Genomic DNA, 19084 nt, shown 5'->3' on the forward strand with positions numbered 1-19084 from the left:
TTGAATATTTCTAATCTCAACGCTTAATAAAAAATTCAGACACTTTTAAAAGAATTTCTAACAAGTTGTTTGAATATTTCTAATTTTAATGTCTGAATATTTATACTTCGTTCAAAGTAGTTAAAATTTCAAGTTTCTTCGTTAAACTTTATTAAATTGCTTATTATTAGTCTTTAGCAACAGAATAACACCGAAAAAATCAACTAAAGAAAGCAAAGAACATCCACGCATCGAGTTATAAAACCACAATCTGTCTGATTTTAAACATTGCTGCTTTCAAATATATTATCTAATTTTTTAGACACCAATCATACATATTTCAGACACATTCATAGAAACTACTTTGATAATTAAGACATTGTGTAAAATTATTATACTTTCAGGAACCCAGATTTGAAAATACAGACAAAAATGTGTCTTAAATAAATAAAATAAATATTTTGTTCAATAAATGTAATCGCAATTATTGAATACCTATAATTATTTCTTAACATTCGTTTATTACTTATCTATAATAATAATAATAAATATATTAAGAAAAACTAAAAGATTTTTAAGCAGATATGCGTGATTATAAGTATATCATTAGCACAATTGATTACAAGTGATTACTTATTTGCATGGTTAAAACAACTATATATTATATAATAAATATATAATTGTACCAAAAATGATTATAAATTAAATTGTAGTAGTTGTAATAATTAAATTATAGTACAATTGTAAAATCATTTATATATATTATCTCTCACAATCAGTAATGCAACGCATAACATATCGTCTGCGTTACACGTTACACACACATGAAGATCTGTTATACTAGTAAATTATATACGCATAGCACACACATATAGATGGTTAACCATCGATCGTTGAAACCCGGAAAGGGCTGTACGCTGGTACACAGCAAATTGTTTAATCGTTTGTGCTGGAGGCTATGAAGGGCCATAGAGATTCATGGAGGACTATAAGTAACAAAAGCAATGTGACTCTCTCTCTCTCTCTCTCTCTCTCTCTCTCTCTCTCTCTCTAGATCTATTTCTTAAATATAAAAATTTGTACCATTATTATGAAAGAAATAAGATCAGAGAAAATTCTGTACCCCTATTTTGAAGAGTGAAAAAAACGCGCAAAGTTGTGTACTTATTTTTGTGAATAATTTATTATTTAATTTAATAATTGTTTAATATTTTTAGTAAAGACAGATTAAACAATAAAAAGCGAACATGATTATTGATTTATTTTCTCCACATAAATTACTATACATAATTACTTAATATCAGTTTTTATATTTATGAAATACGACTTACAATCAGAGGTATTCATATATACGTTTATTATATAAGTGTATCTCTACACAAACTAAGCGCCTAAGAGACGTTTAACGAAGTATCCTGGGAAAGCGTAAATCCCGCATGCTACTAAAAGCACAAGTAGTGTACACGTAAAGCAGCATAGTATTCGCCATTTATAATAGCGACAAACGACGAAACAACACGCTCTCCATGGATTGCGGAACCAAGAGAATGAAGTATCGGGTCGTCTGTAAACCACAATATAATACCATTATAATGATATGTTCGATAATAACCAATAATTGGAAATATTGAATATAGAAGAGAGATAAACACAATATCATCAAAATAGAACGTTATTAAGGAAATGATATTTAAATGCATTTAATTTTAAAATCTCTGTATTAATTTAATGTTTAATTATAATTCAAGTAAGCGATAAGGATATAAATTAAAATAAAATTAGAGGAGGGATAAACCTTGGAGGTGGAAGATTTTGAGGTGGATCCCTTCCTTTACCTGCCGGTTGATTATCTGCATCTATTGCTTTCAACACGGATATTTCCAGTTCAATTTTACCCTATAGTGAAAGAGAATATAATTATTGTATGATGAGATATTGTCTAATAATTTTATTTTTTTCACAAAGTAGTTCTCATCTAATTATGCACATATGATATACATATATAATTATACATATATTTGTTTCATAATTTAACCAAGACCTTTGTAGTTTTATAACATTTTACCGCTTGAATATATCTACTGCCGTCAATACCACGCACAAAAGGCCACCAAGCTCTAGTCCGAGTAACTTTGAATAAATTTATTGTAGGTAATTGCGGTTCGAGTAATTTCGGCGTACAGTTTTTGGAGTTTGAACTGCCACGCGGCATTCTGGACAGGTCAAGTGTCAACTCTCCTGTAACACGTTGATTTATCGGAAGACTATTGTAACATTTATACAATATGATACTTTAATTAATTATAAGCTTGGCATAATTTATCTTTCTAGATATGTAAATATTTTTTGTTTCACGAAATACATTTTTTTACGCGCAAATTTTTTTATTTATATTGCAAATATAAATAAAAAATTGTTCTACAATTTATACAAACTAAATTTACATACGTATCCGAGTTGATTTAAAAATAATTGAGTATAAAGTGAATTATGCGATTGTTTTGTATCGGGTATTTTATCGGGTATTGTATCGCATGCAAGATTCATTTAGTCCAATCTCGGCTACAGTCATCAATCGATATTTTAAACGTTCTGTACTGAAACACATTGATAGTTATTTTAATTACCTAGAAAATCATCCGAAGAAAAATGATCACTGTCCCAAACTTGTAGATGAAGTTTGCATGGCAACTTCTCCTCGATCTCATTTTTAGCGAACACAAACATTCTTCTGCGAACTATCATGACATTCTCGCCTTTCGAATACGTGACATGAAATACAAATCTCCAATTGAAGTTGCCCTCACCGGTCAGGGAGTTATAGTGGATGTCGGTTTTTTGATAATCCTCGTATTGAATCCATCTACGCAGTTATTTCAAATATATAGCGAACTCGGCAATAGCGAATCAATCGATCGTCTCTACCATAAAGTCAGTTATTTTGTATTAGAATTAAAAGTGATTAATATTACAAATAATTGATTAAAAATTAAATTATTGTTGGAGACGAAAAATAATGGTAAAATAATTTTCGAAAAGAATTAATTTTTTAAAGTCACATAAAAGTTATAACCATTTTTTTAAATGAAATTATATAATTTTTTTATGTAATATGATTTCTCCAATTATTATTATGTATATTACAGCACTAAAGTAGAGATATCGAAAAATCAATAGTTTATGAGATATTTTATGCTTTATTTTAGCATATTCTGACATGAGATATAGAATATCTTGTAAATTATTAATATTTAGATGTCTGTATATTAATACTTTTACATGCAGAGTAATTACAGGAATCATATTATATGATAAAATTATATGTCCACGAAAAAAATGAAGATAAATTTCATCTGACCTACAAAATGACTTTTTCAAAAATTAATTTTTTTATTATTTGTGCCTTGTCAGGCTATAGAACTTTTGTATGAAATGTTTTCTCGTCTTTTTCGTTTTCCTATCTTCTTTATTTTTCGGGATATTTGAACCATTACGTTTGAAAACTTTAACCTTATATATTTAATATAATAATAAAAATTAAAGACAAATATATTCGCAAATTATATGAAATTATAAAGCGCGTAAAGGATTAATATATAGATAATTAAAATTGCATTTACTATGTCCTAAATGACATTTATGAATTGAAAATGAAAAATTTAAAGCGAGATATATTCGAATCCGCAAAAATTGTCTCCTGCAATATTGTTCGTAAATATCACAAAATAATTTTCACCTTTTATTTTCGATTTTTGCTGTAATTTAATAAATCACATGAAATATCTGCGTTGAATATCGCCGAAAATATCGTTTTGATACACTTATGAATCGTTAATCAGGAAAGCTAATTAATCGCGAGCAATAAAATGATATCTGATAATTTGATGGAACTCTTTGATGGAACTCGTTGTCATTCCAAAGCTTCTTGTATTGGTATTATATGTAATCGTTAGATAAGTTTAATGAAATATTTTTGTCCATCGATCTTATACGTTTGGTGACATACCCTTTGACATAAATGTCGGAGCATTTTTCTCCGGTGAGGAATTGGCTCTCAGTCAATGGCACGTCTTCGGTATTCCAAACAATAACGCGAATTTCATATTCCTCCGGTATTGGGGGAGCAATGTTGACCGCCGGTTTCGGTGGCAATTGTTCTATTCGAAACATGTCGATCCACATTTCGAGTTTACCCTAAAATGCCATTTTTATATAGAAAACTTATAATATAATTGTGCATTGCGAGAAAAATGTACTAAATTTAAATAAATAATTATTTAAATTATACTTATTTACGGAACAACATTTATTTACGGAAAATAAATATTTGCTAAATAAAAAATAATAATAGTTAAATTAAATTAATGGTTTCAAATCAATAATAGTTAAATTAAATTAATGTACCAAATAAATATATGTTTATATTCAATAAATATTCCACTGATATTATTCAACCAAATATTTATAAAAATTTAACATTTTACTCTCAATGTACGTTTAATATCATAAGGTATTTAATATTTAAAAAAAAAATATTTTCGTTGTTACAGTAAATTGATAAACTTATATTTTTGAAATTGGATCTAACAACATTGGATCAAACATAACTAGTGACTATCGTCACTTACAATTAGTCATTGCACTACAAATTTTGATTGTCTACAGCTATTTAAAAAAAATTATTTGGATGTGTGATTGTAAAAATTAAATTTTAGAATAAAAATATGATGTCAAATAAGAATCATTATTACTATAAAGAAAATACATATCCGAGTAAAAAACTTTCGGGATCAGAATAAAAAATTGGTTTTTATTCTGATTACGATTAACTTTTTATTCAAAGTTTCTAGTTTTTTCGATAATTTTATCTGTAAAAGAAATACTCATCTAATGTAAAAATATCGCAATCTTTTTCAAATTATAAAAAGTCAGAGTCAACTAATGCTGTTGCATTTAAAGTGTATATTGATTTATATGTAGTATATTAATTTTCAGAATGTATTTTATTTTTATAACTTATTTTCTCTTTTAATGTTTTATAACTAAGCATTAAATACTTTCATAATCAACTAATTGTTTAACCTCTTTTCTCAATAAAAATTTGAATAATCATAATTAATTACTCTATTTAGAATACGTATTAAATGTAATTGAAAATCTAATTTAGAAATATATCTATATGTTTTGTAATGAATAAAATCTTATAATACTTATATGATATTAATATTTAAATTATTATTAATATCTACAGTAGTAACATTATTATTACTGGTTTTAACCGTATAACTTTAAAAAATCGAGAAAAAGAACCAATCACGCTACATTTTACGCGGAAATTTAATTTTATTTCTTATTTATTTATTAAGTTTACGAGAAGGATTATTAACAAAATCGTATGTTTTTCATAAGGAACATAAAGATTTAGTGTGTAATAATAACATTAAATTTGGTGTATAATAATTAATAACATTAATAATAACTTAATAATTTAAAATGTACGCGAATATTTTTTATCATAAATTTAATTTTTATATCAAAGTTAAAGCACAGTGATAATATATTCATCGAAATTAATTCGAGAATAAAAAGCACTGAATTCGGCGTGATTTTATTTTATAAAGCATCGAATATTTCGAGTGTTTAGTTTGACTGGCACGTAGCCTTGGTGTTTGTCATTGCGACGTACGACGTATTTACAAGGTCGCCGTGCTATCATTCGCAGGCTCGAATGGGTAGGCAGCGACGCGTGTTGTCGCGTTATCACTTTCGCTAAACGCGGTTAATCCCTCTGAATAATTAGCGATTGTATTATGTAAATTGTAGAGAAATTAGAGCAACAGGACACGGGAGTTTTATAGACCGTTCTTGTTTCAAGATTGTCTTAAGTAACGTCTTAAGATGCTAATACACGGCTCTGTGATTGATTTATGACATCTTAAGGGACTATACTTAAGACAGGTCATAAATATGAGAACCGATTATGCCGGCCATAAATTATCGTCTCGTGTTATTCACACGAGATAATTATTTCAGCTCGGAGTACATCGCGCGCCGCTCTTTAAAGCCCGTGTTACACTATATATGGATGGGGATTGGATTCGAATCGCGAACTGTGAATCATTGATCAGCCAATTTAATTCATAGTCAGCAATCCGAATCCAATTCGCGTTCTCAGTGCGTAAGACCTTAAAGCCTGTATCATACTAAGCATTGTAAACTGAGAATTGCGAATGAGAGATCAGACTTTAACTAATCGGATAATTTTAATCCATTTTATTCTGATTAGTGGAATTCCAATTTTCAATTCACTACCTCAAACTCCTATCCATAGTCTACACAGAGAGAAAGATTTCTTTAAATTTAATAAATATAGTCATTGGAATAGTTCAACTAAATCGATTCTGTAAATTAAGAAACATAACTGATTGCATTCAAGCTAAATTAAACAAAATAAAATTTTCATTTAAAATTAAATTGTTTCAGTGAAATAAACATAAATAGGAGTTTCGAATCCAAATAAATCTTTTTTTCTTTCTGTAGCTAAAGCCTCAAAATTTTCATTGATTTAAATATATAACAATTTTACTATTATTTTTGTATTAAGAATGCGGAATGATAAACGTATCGGCAGATTCAAATTACAGAAAGCAGGTGTTCGGCGTGTTATATATATATATATATCGTTTATTAATATCTATTGTGTAGTATCCCGCGAGATTTATTCGTTCAATACTGCACGTGTGCAATACTGAATCTCAATTTCATATTTCTGAACGTTCCGTCATGCTCTAATTATCACTTAATTTGACTTTATCGTATTGTGTTGCATATACATGAAATCGCTAATTTTTCGTTTATTAACCAAATGTCACGTATACAGAATTTCAGATTGATTACGAATTGAACAGCGTCGTGATATTTAATTAATAAGCATAATTGTAATTATCAATTTCATATTTTAATATTCGCTATCTAGAGTAACTTTGGTTAGCGTATAAATACCGTTGATTTGATAAAACCCCTCGAAATTTGTCACATTCTGATAATTAATGCACCGCGATCGTAATTAACATGTTTTCATGGATAGCAGTTATATAAATGCCATAAACGAGTAATAAATGAGAACAAGAGAAAAGGGAGAGATTGGGAAAGTCATTGGACAACGAAGCAGACAAGATAATTATAATATTATATTTAGCTGATACAAATAATATGATATTATCTTTGCTTTACAATCTTGCGATTAACTGTCACACCACTAGCTCGTGTACGACTTCCCTTTTATAAGTTGTAATTTTAATTGACAGCTTGTCGTCAAGAGAGTATTACTCTTCATCTATCACTCTTCTTTTATCAATCCGTCCCGAGTGATATCTCCCACAAAATCCCACAATTTTAATCTAAAACAATTTTTTTTTTCAAAAACTGTGATTTCCATATATTTGAATGTTAAAATAAAATGGGACATGTTATATATAATGTAAATCAAGAAAATTACATTCTCTTTATCACTCAACGCTCACTTTTCAATACATAAATATGCGATTGATTTTATTTTAAAAACACATCAACGGTATAAAATTTAAAAAACACTTTATTTTAGCGCAATAAATATAATAAATCTAATTTTTGTAACTTTTCTTAGATCTAGTAGATAAATAATTGTTATTTTATGTTTCTAGGAGATAAAGAGTTTCCAACAGTTTCTAATAATTAATTTAGGTTTCACCATTGGATCAGAAATGATCTATTTTTAGCATCTTTCATTTCTTTGTTAATCTTTCAATTCCTAAGCAAAGCGAGCTTTAAAAGATTTGTATCGATGACTTTCCTCTAAATTAATACGCAATATATCAACTTTATACTTGCACTTATAACTTGAAAATTATTAAAATTGTGATATTTTTATCATTACATCAATATTTTCAATTTCAATTATATATTCTTTAGAATGTATTATTTTATCATTATGTCATTGTAGTGCATTCTGTATGTCGACAGTAACAATGGAAAACGTCGGACTTATACAGATATAGACCAAAATGTTTTGCCATGATTTTTAATCTGATCAGAGAAATGTAACTCATTTGATAAATGCGATTAATTAAAACAGAAAAATTATTCTTTCAGGGGATAATGTCCGTATCACGGATACGGTCGGATTCCTAACGAACGGAGTTACTTTTCATGGTCAGACGTTGTATTTCATGCAACCTGCTCAAGACCGGGCCTCTTAACGTTGAAAAGTGGTCGTCTCTCGACGTGCTCCGGTACCAGAGCGCATCCGCAAATAGGAAAATCTTGCCAGTGATGAAGCACACTGAGAGCCATGCATTCTTCTCTGTCTGTCGGCGCACATTGATTATTTAGTGTAAGTTTCTTAATGTCAGTTTCTTATTTCACTTTTTGTGTGTAATACAAATTTGTAGAAAAGAATTTTGTTTGCTTTTGGATCTCTCGCGATTAATAATGAATAATGATAGAGAAATAAATTAATGAATCTAATATTAGCTGAAAAAGACTGTCAGAGACAAAATCAGCAAATTACCTAAGAATACAATCAAATATATAAGTTCAAGTTCAAATATGTTCAATATAAATATATTTTTATCACTTATGAGTCTTTCTCTCCAGGATAAACTCCAGAGATATCGCTCATGACATATTTACACAAAAAAATATTTTGCTGCTCCAGCTAGAATTATAGCTGTTTTTTGTGTCTGATAGAAAATTATGTACCATACGCATAGAATTTATAGCACAAATATAAATTCTATCTCTGTCACTTATATAATTAGATGCAATACATATCCAATATCGTAGTATTTGCTAGAAATTTATTTGTTTTAGCTATTTTTCGTACTTAAATAATTTTCGCTATAACTGCAAGATCACTTTTTTGAGTGTTGATCTGAATTTCTCTATTATAACTCACTTCTGCCCGTTTCTACCAATGCAGTTTAATTTTGGTTCAACTAACTCTTCTCATCTAACTAACTCATCTCTTTTTAGTTTTAAGAATAAGAAAAAGATGAAGAGTAAGTTGAACCGAAATTAAAGTTAATCTACATTGGTAAAAATGGGCATTCCAGAGACTTAGTTGGGTCAGTAACAATTGTTAGATACGTCAGGTGGTATCAAAATAGTCTACCCAATCAGAGAAATGATTAGAAATCATCGATGAATGATAAATACTGTCTAATATTTTCCATACAGCACAAAAAAAATTTGCAGCAACATTGCTGTAACTAATAAATGTGCAATTTAGGTTATTTCACCAATTTTTTTAGATATATTACATAGGAAAAGTGTTCGAAGAAACTTTTTAAAATTCAGTAGAGGACAGCACTGCTTTAGAAGGTATAAGAAATTAAGGTTTCACAATAAGACTTGTATAAGTTTACTTTTCACGTAAAACAAAGTTCTATGGGTTTACAACTTTCCACACAAAGCGAGGTCCATTACATATTCCCTCTGCTTATGAGGCGAAGCGAGTTCTATAATTATACTGTTTCACACGGGTTTTCAAACACACAAACTTCACTGTTCGTAATATATCCTAAACTAATGTCCCCCATTTAGTATGAAACTTTGCCGTATTCCATTTAATATTTATGAGGAATTGTTAGAACATTGTCCTTTACAACATATTTAAAGATCAATAAAATCGGTGAGGTATAACCTAAACTGCACACTTACATTATTCACGTTCGTAGTTATGATTCAACTGAAAAACTCAAAGTTTATCTTGGGGCAAACTTAACTCTATTTTTTGCGATTCTATGAGAGAATCTCGTATGGCCACTATATTTTATACTTTTTAATCTTATATCATAATCACTTGAGCATTAAATCGGGTAGAATTCTATATTTCTTAGGCATCTTTTAAAGATAATTTGAAAACAAATTACGTGTTAAAATAATTTATAGTTTTAATTATTCACAAAAGCTTGATTTCAAATTCAGAAATCAATTGTTAAAATATTGCAACTAGAGATATATTGTTACATTGTATTATTGTATAAATAATGGACAATAATTTCTTACATTGCATATTAATTATTAATATGGCAAACGTATGTGATTTCTATATGAAATTAATTGTATCAGTACATTGTATCAGTAATTTAAAACCTAACATTATTTGAAAAAATTAAAATTATTGATTATACAATTTGATCAGAAAATATTTTAAAATATAAATTTATTTACTTTTTAAATATAAATTTTAAAATATAAATTTATTTACTTTTTAGGTCGTTTTACTTTATAATTAAATTATATTTTAATTAATTGCGTTTTTCAAATTTGTAATATATTACATTGAGCTCTAATGAATAACAATATGTTTTTTCATTTTAATTTTTAAAGTTTAAAAAACAATAAAATTATTTTAATAAGCAATTTTTAATAAATCATTTTCATTTTTACGTAACAATTAAAGTGAAAGAACAATCTCCAATGGTCTTAACTTTGATATATAGTATGTCAAGGTCAAGACCATCGAGACTTTCCATAAAAGATTTTAAAGTTATCTTTGAGAAATCCTCCATACTTTAAGATCAAATGAAACCTTATAATTTTTATGTAAAACATTTTTTTTCAAATGTCTTGTTTTCAAGATTTAAGAGTCTGGTATTTACTTTTTAATCACCCTGTATAACATTAAATATTTTGGATAATAACAAATCCGCTGGCATGTGGCCTTGATGCTTGTTTTTACGGTGTACAACGCGCTGTGTTTACAAGTTTACACAAACCTCGCCATGTTGTATCATACGCATGACAAGAATCAAGCGAGCAGACACTTTATTTCATAAAATGTAATCACTTCTTCCAAACCATTAGCTATTCATTAGCAATTCTCGATCAACTGAGTTTTATGATTAACGATGTACAAACATGTCAAATCATTTATTTTTAATTTTAAGTATTCGATGTATTCATGTCCTGTAAAGAGGCAATAGATATAAGTATTATAAATTGCTGTGTCCCTTGATATTCGCAAATAATAACTGTTTTGTAAAGATATATGAATGCAGATACATTTTACTTGTGATTGGAATCTGTCGATGTCATTTAAATACAATTTTTTATTTATCGAGTTGAATAATTTAAACAAAACAAAACCGTGCATAATTATGCCGCGTATCGACCATTTATTAATAATTGGTTTAAAGTATAATAAGTACTATTCAACGTGCGTATTTTGTTAAATTTAAATTTCTGATTTATTAAATATTTTCCGGCGATATAAAGTACACAATGTCACAGTGCTTGTTATACATATAAATACGATTATTATCATTTACAGCCCAAGCCTCTCGAATGATTATCGTACCATTAATATCGGAAATGCCGTGCGATTGTTGCATATTGATTTTACACTCAATGTGATTAATCATAATCATCGTTTTTGTCTTTGTAGACTTTGTTATCAAATATTTATTTTTATGCAATAAAACAAGATTTAAAGATTAACCTCGATAAAATTTGACAACATCTAATTTAACAAATTTTTTTTGTAACGACTACATGCATGATCTAATAATGCATTTTCTAATAACTAAATAGATTTCACTCTAAAAATAAAAAGTTCATGATAGACCCAATCATATTCGCTTAGTTTAGCTAGCAGAAACCCCACTATGTCATATTAGAAGCCTATCCCATAACAGTCGACTTTACCCTATTATTTGTTATTGGAATTTATTTTTATTTAAAATCAAGGATATAAGTTTTAAAAAAAATTTATTGATTTATTGATTTTAGAAAGATTATATAAAACTTACTATTTATCGTCTCTATACAAAAGAAAGCAAATCAGAAATTTTTGCAATATTTTTCTTCCCAGTCGACACAAACTAACGATAAACATAAATTTATAATTTCGCACTCCACAATGTAACTGTTATGTGTAAATGTGTTATATTACATGTATATTGTTGAGTACGAAATTGTAACATTGACGTTATGTTACTTTTAGTTTGTATCGACTGGGTTTCGGATATTCATTCTGAATATTTCATCTGTCAAAGTTTTGAGATAAGATTCAAGTAATGATTATAGGTAAATGCGATCCTCCATCTTCTATTTGAATTGTAAATTACAAATGAATAGTGTTTGAGTTATATCAGGATATGAACTCTCTCTAGCGCAATATCACTTAGCAATAATAATTCTCGACCGACAGAGATATTACTTACCGACTTCGCCTTCGATCACGGCGTGAAAGGGAAATGACTGCTTGCCGATCTTAATCTCTTGTTCTCCATATTCCGGTGACGGGAGATTATTCTTCCTACAGAGAAGCTCCAGAATCTGTACCGGTTTCTCTCGATCCCTCCAGGCGTTGTAACCAGCGGTGCTGTAAACATTTGCGATTCCACAATGCGCTCGATGCCGACTGTAAAATCGATTTTCGATGTCAATTCGCGTCACGCCGATCAAATCATCGGCCGTCGTGACGTCGAAGTCCCACACTTGAACCTCCAACATATAATCCTGCGGGAAGCTTGCCTCCATCTCGAACACGCTATCAAACAGTAATAACTCGAGGATAATCGCGTTAATTAATCTTCTTTATGCTTACTCGAAATTGATTATGAAGACTATAGGTACACAAAAAGATATCACTCTACTGCTTAGAAAGATGATTTCTTCGGTTATCTTTACAAATAGTATTTTCTGTTTATTTTTTAAACATTAAATATTCAGAAGAGAAAAGTATAATAGCTAACAAAATAATTTTAATTTTAATTATATCTATATATCATACTGTTACACATAAAATAAAATAACTAAAAGACTCGTCGATGGTGCAGTTTAAAAATAATTATTTCAATTATTTTATTTAGTCTCGAAATCAATCACCAGAAGCCTTTAGAAAAATGAATACCTAATAAAATATTTTTTTAGAATATTCTATTTATAAATTATAAATTATTAACTATTTTGATGAAAGTAACACGGTATTAAAAAATTGAATTTTATTTTATTTATTACTAGAGAATCTATTACTAGAGAAGTAGAGAGAATATATTTTTCAAGTATTGTATCTTTATAAAAGCAAAAATATCAATTATTAAAACAATCTTAATCCCTGTTACGTCCATGTTACGTTGTTATGTGAAGTAGCTGGAAAACCTGATCGTGCAGTTTGAAAGCTGCAAAAAGCCGATACACACGGATGCACAGATGGATATCGATAAAATATTTCCCGATAACGCCCGAAGGGCACAGCTATACTGCGAGATGCTTGGAAAGAAGCTGCGGCAGCTTTTTGTTGACCTTACCGGCCAAATGTAGGGTTCAATTGATTGGGTATATAATTCTTCCTGTCGCTGATAGAATTTTTTCCCAGCTTCACGCAGAGATATGGATCGGACTTGCCGCTGAGGGGATCCTTAGGCTGTAAGTTAATGCCTGCGCGAAAAGCAAATTTGCCATCAGCTCGATGTCGCAAACGGGCTTTCTATAAGTTTACCGAGGAGTATAAGATGTACCGGAAAATTCCCCACAAAAGGGATTTCTCAATCATCCTTTAGTTCTTTTCAATAGAAGAAATAAAGAAAGAAAAAAGAAAGAAATATGCTGTACTAATTGTAAGAAAACGTCTCGTAATATCCCATTACAAGGGTTTGCTCTTATCTGTAATTATTTTGATAAATTTGAATTAATTTTTGATAGATAAAATTGAATAAAAGTATCTGTCACGGGGTTTTACAATTGGGAACAAATATTTCGATAATATACCTTTGAATTTACTTTTCTTGAACAATATCTATAAGTTAATATAAAAGCAAACAAGCGGAACATTTTTAAAATTAGTCATTTTTTTGGCGCACGTGGAGACTAACCCTTTACAACGTAGAGTCTAACGAGAAGCTTAACAGGCTCTTGAGGCGGATAATCGTTGCACAGGCCATTAGCTGCATCTCTCCCGCTCCTCGTTTTGCATGGAAGATTATCAGGATGCGGCCATCGGTATATAGAAATATGTCCCTGAAGGAAGTCACAATTTACAGTATTTGATATAAATAAATTGAGTGCTTGAAACATTTAATGAATTCATTTGCTCGCCACTTTTGATTCAAACGCCCGCCATTGATATTTATCGCACTTAATTATAATGTTAATTTGTATCAAAGAAGATTAGATAAATTCTTTTTGTGCTAAGAAGCTTCTGTCCAAAACTTAATTAGCTCGCAAGCTAATCATTTTCCCCTCTCCATTATCTTGTTGAACAAGATGAAGAGGGAGAAAAAGAATTTTAAAACTCTATCCAGTGACTAGCTGCTTTAGCGTCTATCCTTTTTTGTTTTTTATCTGTCTCGCTCAACGAAACGATGAAAAAATAGCGTTTAGCTCGTGAGTTAAGTTTTGGATACGCTTGATGTAAAGTTAATCTCTATTTTTTTGTTTAAATATTTTTTTTAAAGTAAATTAACCTTAAATTTGCCGGCGTAATTATCTCCGGCATACTCGGGATTTTCATCCTTTCTTCCACGCCACAATTCAAATGTGCGGAGTCGGTCTTGAAAACCTTCGAATTGCGACTGCATCTCCAGCTCCGTGGAATAGATCTGATTTCAGTGTCTAAACACTCTAGTTTGAGCAAGTGCATTAAATAGTACCTTGAATGTCGCCACGGGTTTACGACGATACGCTGTCGTGATTCCCAATTCTCTATTTCTCTCTTCCTGCGAATCCAACGTCAATAATTTGCATTATCAAACGTCCCAGCTGATTGACCTCAGTCAATCAAGACTCGTGTTCTACATGATTTCGATCAAAATCGATTCATTTATCAGCAACGCGATTTACGATGATCGGGAAATAAAGTTGAATCAGGGAAAATTTCGAAAAGTTTAAAGATTCAAGAGATGTAGAAGAAGCTATAAAATTTACGAAGTCGTAAATCCTATTATATAATTTAATTTTTTTTGCAGTTTATAATGAAAAATGTAAACTTAAAAAAATAAGCAAGATAAAAATATCTAAAATCGTTAAACTGCTAAGCAAATAAGCTATTAATTATTAAATGTTTAAGTATATAAGTATTTAAGTAATTAAGTAATTAAGCTACTGACAATAAGCTCCTTTAACCGTTAGGTACACAAACAATTGAATTTCTAAATACATAAGCAGGTAAGTATTTAAGCAGTTTAATGTTTACGCGGTTATCGCAGTTAGATTTACATGGTTTAATTTAGTATCAGAAATTGTAGAGATAAAAAAAGATGGAAATTGATAAGGAGCATCATAACCAAGCAGGGTTTAAGTGTTGATTAATGTTTATAATAATAATTGTCAGTCACATAAAAACAACAAATATTTCAACTTGTATGAAAATTAAAATATTTTTAAATTATCATTGAAACATCTTAATAACATTAAATTCTAAAATTAAAATTGTGTTAGAATAATTGATCAATCTATTATAAGTCATAATTTAAAACAATATAAATACACCTTTGATTAAAGTAATTAAGTTAAAGTAATTAGGTTGAGAAGAAAGCGTTAAAGCATTAAAGTTTTAATAATTTTATTGTGTTCATGAATTTTTCATGCAAAGTAATAAAAAATAATTTTGGCATTAGTTAATACTACTTCCATTTAAAATAATTTTGGCATTGGTTAATACTACTTCCATTTAAAATTGTTATATGAACCTGGAGAGAGGCGAAATATTTACTCCACCAATCGAGAGTTTCATCATCGCTATCTTTGTAAATTTCCACTTTCTTTCTCTTGGTAAAGTACTTGAATTTTAATATCCTTTTCATGATTATAAGCAATCTCCTCAGCTTAGAACGGAAGTCCGTTGCAGCCATTCTCTTATATCCAATGAGACCTTTGCTCTCCTCTTTCGATGGACTATAATCGATCGGCAAAGGTACTGCACCAAATATAACATAAAAACGATATTATATAAATAAGAATAACAATAGAAAGAAACGCAATAATAATTCCAATTTTTAAGTTTCCCTAAATTTTCTTTTTTCTTTACAGTATACAGTTAGCTCTATTATATCTTATTAAAAAAATATATTCTACCTTATTAAATGTATTATACTTTTAATATACGTTATATATTTTCAAAATGTAATGCATTTAATACATTTTCATAATAAATATTATTTAATACATTTTTATAATAAAAACTAAATGTATTAATATTAAATATATTAAATAATATTTATTACAAAAATGTATTAAATGTGTTGTACATGTAATACATTTTCAATAAAATATAATAAAGTATATGCATCTAATTTTTATTATAGGAAAACGTATTAAATAATGTTTATTATTAAATACATTTTTATAATAAACGCTAATAGATACCATTTAAATAACAGTAATACCGAAAGCGGACTAACACACTATTGCCGTCTGCCGTTTCGCCAACTGGAATTTCTGCATGAATTTCGACTCGTATATCTGCACATCATAATCCTCCTCGGTTATTAATTGCTCCAGGAAGACATGAATGTTAGGGATAATACAGATCCCAGCATATTTGAAGCAGCCAAATCCGCGCGAATCGTAAGCCTTTACAGTGATGCTCGGATAGTAAATGTCGAGCTCCGGCATTTCCTTGATGATTAATGTATTTTAAAGCGGTTCCATTTTCTTGCTATTAATAGTATATATCACGTGATTTATTTTAATTGTAGTCTGATTTCTGACCGTTAAGACAATCAGACTTCTACAATCAAAATTAAATGTTAATCAAATTATTATCGAAATACAGTTTCCAGATTTTCCAAAGAAGCTGTCCCTGTTTTTTTTTTAAATAAAAATTATTTTTTTCTCTTAAATTGCGCATGTGTATTTAGTTTAAACATCTTACACTCAAAATTTGCTAATTAACTATTCTCGGAATAATTTCAAGATTACCAGTTCGATCATAATGTGCGGTTCCTCAAAGTTGCTGAATTTCCTAGCGTTCTTCATCACCTCTGATTTGATGTAAACTCCGACGCATTCCACTATAATTCTCGGTCTACGTACCGGTATATATTTTATCTTTCTCATATCGCGGACACCCCAAAAGATTACCTCCAGCCTGTAGCGCGTCATTTTCGGTCTGATATCCGATGGGATGCTGTAAATCTTGTCCTCTACTGACACATCCATCGGAACGTCCGAAATCTCTTTGTTCTCTATCTGCAGTTATATATATATATATATTACAGAGAGATATATATATGTATATATGTTATTTTTCAATTTTGAAGAAGAGTCACCATAAAACTCAATGTATTATCCAAGACACGTACATATACAGGGTAAATCCCGTATTTTCACCTCGTTTTTTTATAATCGACCGATTTGTGCGAAATATACCGAAATATGTCCATTTTGTTTTTAAAGGAAATATACAGCTTTGTCCAAAAATATAAAGTTTATAAAATACTCCCACAAATTAACATAAACTTTCTACATCTAACAAAAAATAAAATTAAAAAGTTTTATTGAAAAATAATATTTTATTTTTATAACAATTTTTACATTTCCTTTGGATTTTATTATCGCTTTTTTCAAGAAAATTCAGCAAACTAAGAGTGTTTTATAACACTTTTGAGGCTTCTACGAATATTTTCTATAAAAAAGCTAAGCGGTTTGCGGTTTGCAGTTAAGTTGCTTCTCGCACTGATAAAGTGAACTATTCACGAAACGTTAGCAGTTAACGATGAATCAAGACACAGAAATAACCCACGGTATAACTTCTTTGAAAAGTGCTTTATATCTGTGGCTAAGACTATTGTGTTTCAATTACACTGCTTTATTCCCTTGATTAGGATAACTACCCCTTCTACCCCTTTTAAATATGTAAAATCGAAAATTTGCAGAGTTTACAAAAAAATTTACCTATGTAAATATTCAAGCTATTTTCCATTTGCCTTCATAGAATAATAAAACTTATCCGAGTTGTTACTGATATTTTGAAACATTTCTGGGGTTATTCTACAGCACTTATCCACTTATCCAGCATTATCTTTTGATGTAAATCGGATCATATGAGACTCGTTCTGGCATAAATTTTAATTTTCAAGTATCTCCAAAGAAAAAAATTTTAAGAAGAAAATTCTTTAATATGATTCGTTTATACATTTAGGTCCAATGAGGAATTAAAGAAAGAGACCGAGCATATTAAAAAATTTTACAACAGTTGCAAAGCTGCTTTTTCTACTAAACGCAAATGTTATAAGCTAAATTATTGTTTTTTGTTTCTTTACAGTTAGTTTTAGGGTGTACCATTAAAATCATTTTTAATTGATATTTTCTTCTTTAGCTGATTTTTAAGTTGATACTTTTACTTGATATTGTGAACTAAAATATTTTTAAGATCTTTGAAGGAATTACTACCTTAATAAAGAGGTTAAAACAGCACAAGGGTTGAATTTATTACAATTGTACATTTCTCTTGAAAAACAAAATTAATGTTTTGGAATATTTCGTACAAATCAGTCGATTACTAATTAGTTCAAAAAAAGAAATGGGAAGTTATTGGTATAATTTACCTTACATATTCATTTTGTATCGAGTTTTACAGTATCTTTCTGATAAACAGAAATATATTGATTATTAAATAGAATTTATTATATGAAAATAGAAAGGTGACATTTGTTAGAACATCGAATTAATATTTGTCCTGAGAAGAAAAATTGATAACTCACTTCTATCAACTCGAAAGCGGCGAGAACTGAACCGGTGCAATCTTTCTGCGGTTGGAATTTGTACCACTCTAATTTCGGTGGGAAATCGGGTGGCGAGTAAGTTTCCGTGGCGAGTTTCACTAATGGCACCGCGATACACCTGCCACAGAATTCCCTCGTGCTCTGCATTTTTTTCGTACAAAAAATACGTAACTTTTAAGTTCGATTGAAAAACTTCAAAAATCTTTTTTTTAGTTTCTACTTCAAAACACCAAAAATGATCTATATATAAGCAACAATATTTTCAATATTTTTATTTTGTATTTGTATTCTTTATTTGGATGAACTATAATATTTTATCTTATTTTTACATTTTGTGGAAATACTGTCAAGAAATTTGACAGGTCTATTGCTTTGCTTACTAATAAATCCTGCTG

At 29.2% G+C, this 19084-nt stretch overlaps 1 protein-coding gene across 1 annotated transcript in view; it reads right to left on the minus strand.

The window, feature by feature from the left end:
• Nucleotides 1-1362: 1362 nt before the first annotated feature.
• The window catches only part of LOC108729209 (otoferlin), a 29063-nt gene continuing 11341 nt past the window's right edge, over nucleotides 1363-19084 (minus strand). The window contains exons 10-23 of the mRNA XM_018458210.1: nucleotides 19070-19084; nucleotides 18669-18830; nucleotides 16885-17154; nucleotides 16365-16581; nucleotides 15654-15880; nucleotides 13839-13983; nucleotides 13275-13404; nucleotides 12186-12514; nucleotides 8194-8324; nucleotides 3986-4173; nucleotides 2607-2842; nucleotides 2045-2217; nucleotides 1775-1875; nucleotides 1363-1543 (exon numbers count right to left, since the gene is read on the minus strand). The exon at nucleotides 19070-19084 is cut by the window's right edge and continues 141 nt beyond it. Coding sequence (XP_018313712.1) covers nucleotides 1363-1543; nucleotides 1775-1875; nucleotides 2045-2217; nucleotides 2607-2842; nucleotides 3986-4173; nucleotides 8194-8324; nucleotides 12186-12514; nucleotides 13275-13404; nucleotides 13839-13983; nucleotides 15654-15880; nucleotides 16365-16581; nucleotides 16885-17154; nucleotides 18669-18830; nucleotides 19070-19084 — 2505 coding nt within the window. The remainder of the gene's footprint in view (nucleotides 1544-1774; nucleotides 1876-2044; nucleotides 2218-2606; nucleotides 2843-3985; nucleotides 4174-8193; nucleotides 8325-12185; nucleotides 12515-13274; nucleotides 13405-13838; nucleotides 13984-15653; nucleotides 15881-16364; nucleotides 16582-16884; nucleotides 17155-18668; nucleotides 18831-19069) is intronic.

The sequence above is a fragment of the Mycetomoellerius zeteki genome, unplaced genomic scaffold, assembly GCF_001594055.1.
Source record: "Mycetomoellerius zeteki isolate Tzet28-1 unplaced genomic scaffold, Tzet1.0 scaffold707, whole genome shotgun sequence".
Classification (NCBI taxonomy): Eukaryota; Metazoa; Arthropoda; class Insecta; order Hymenoptera; family Formicidae; genus Mycetomoellerius; species Mycetomoellerius zeteki.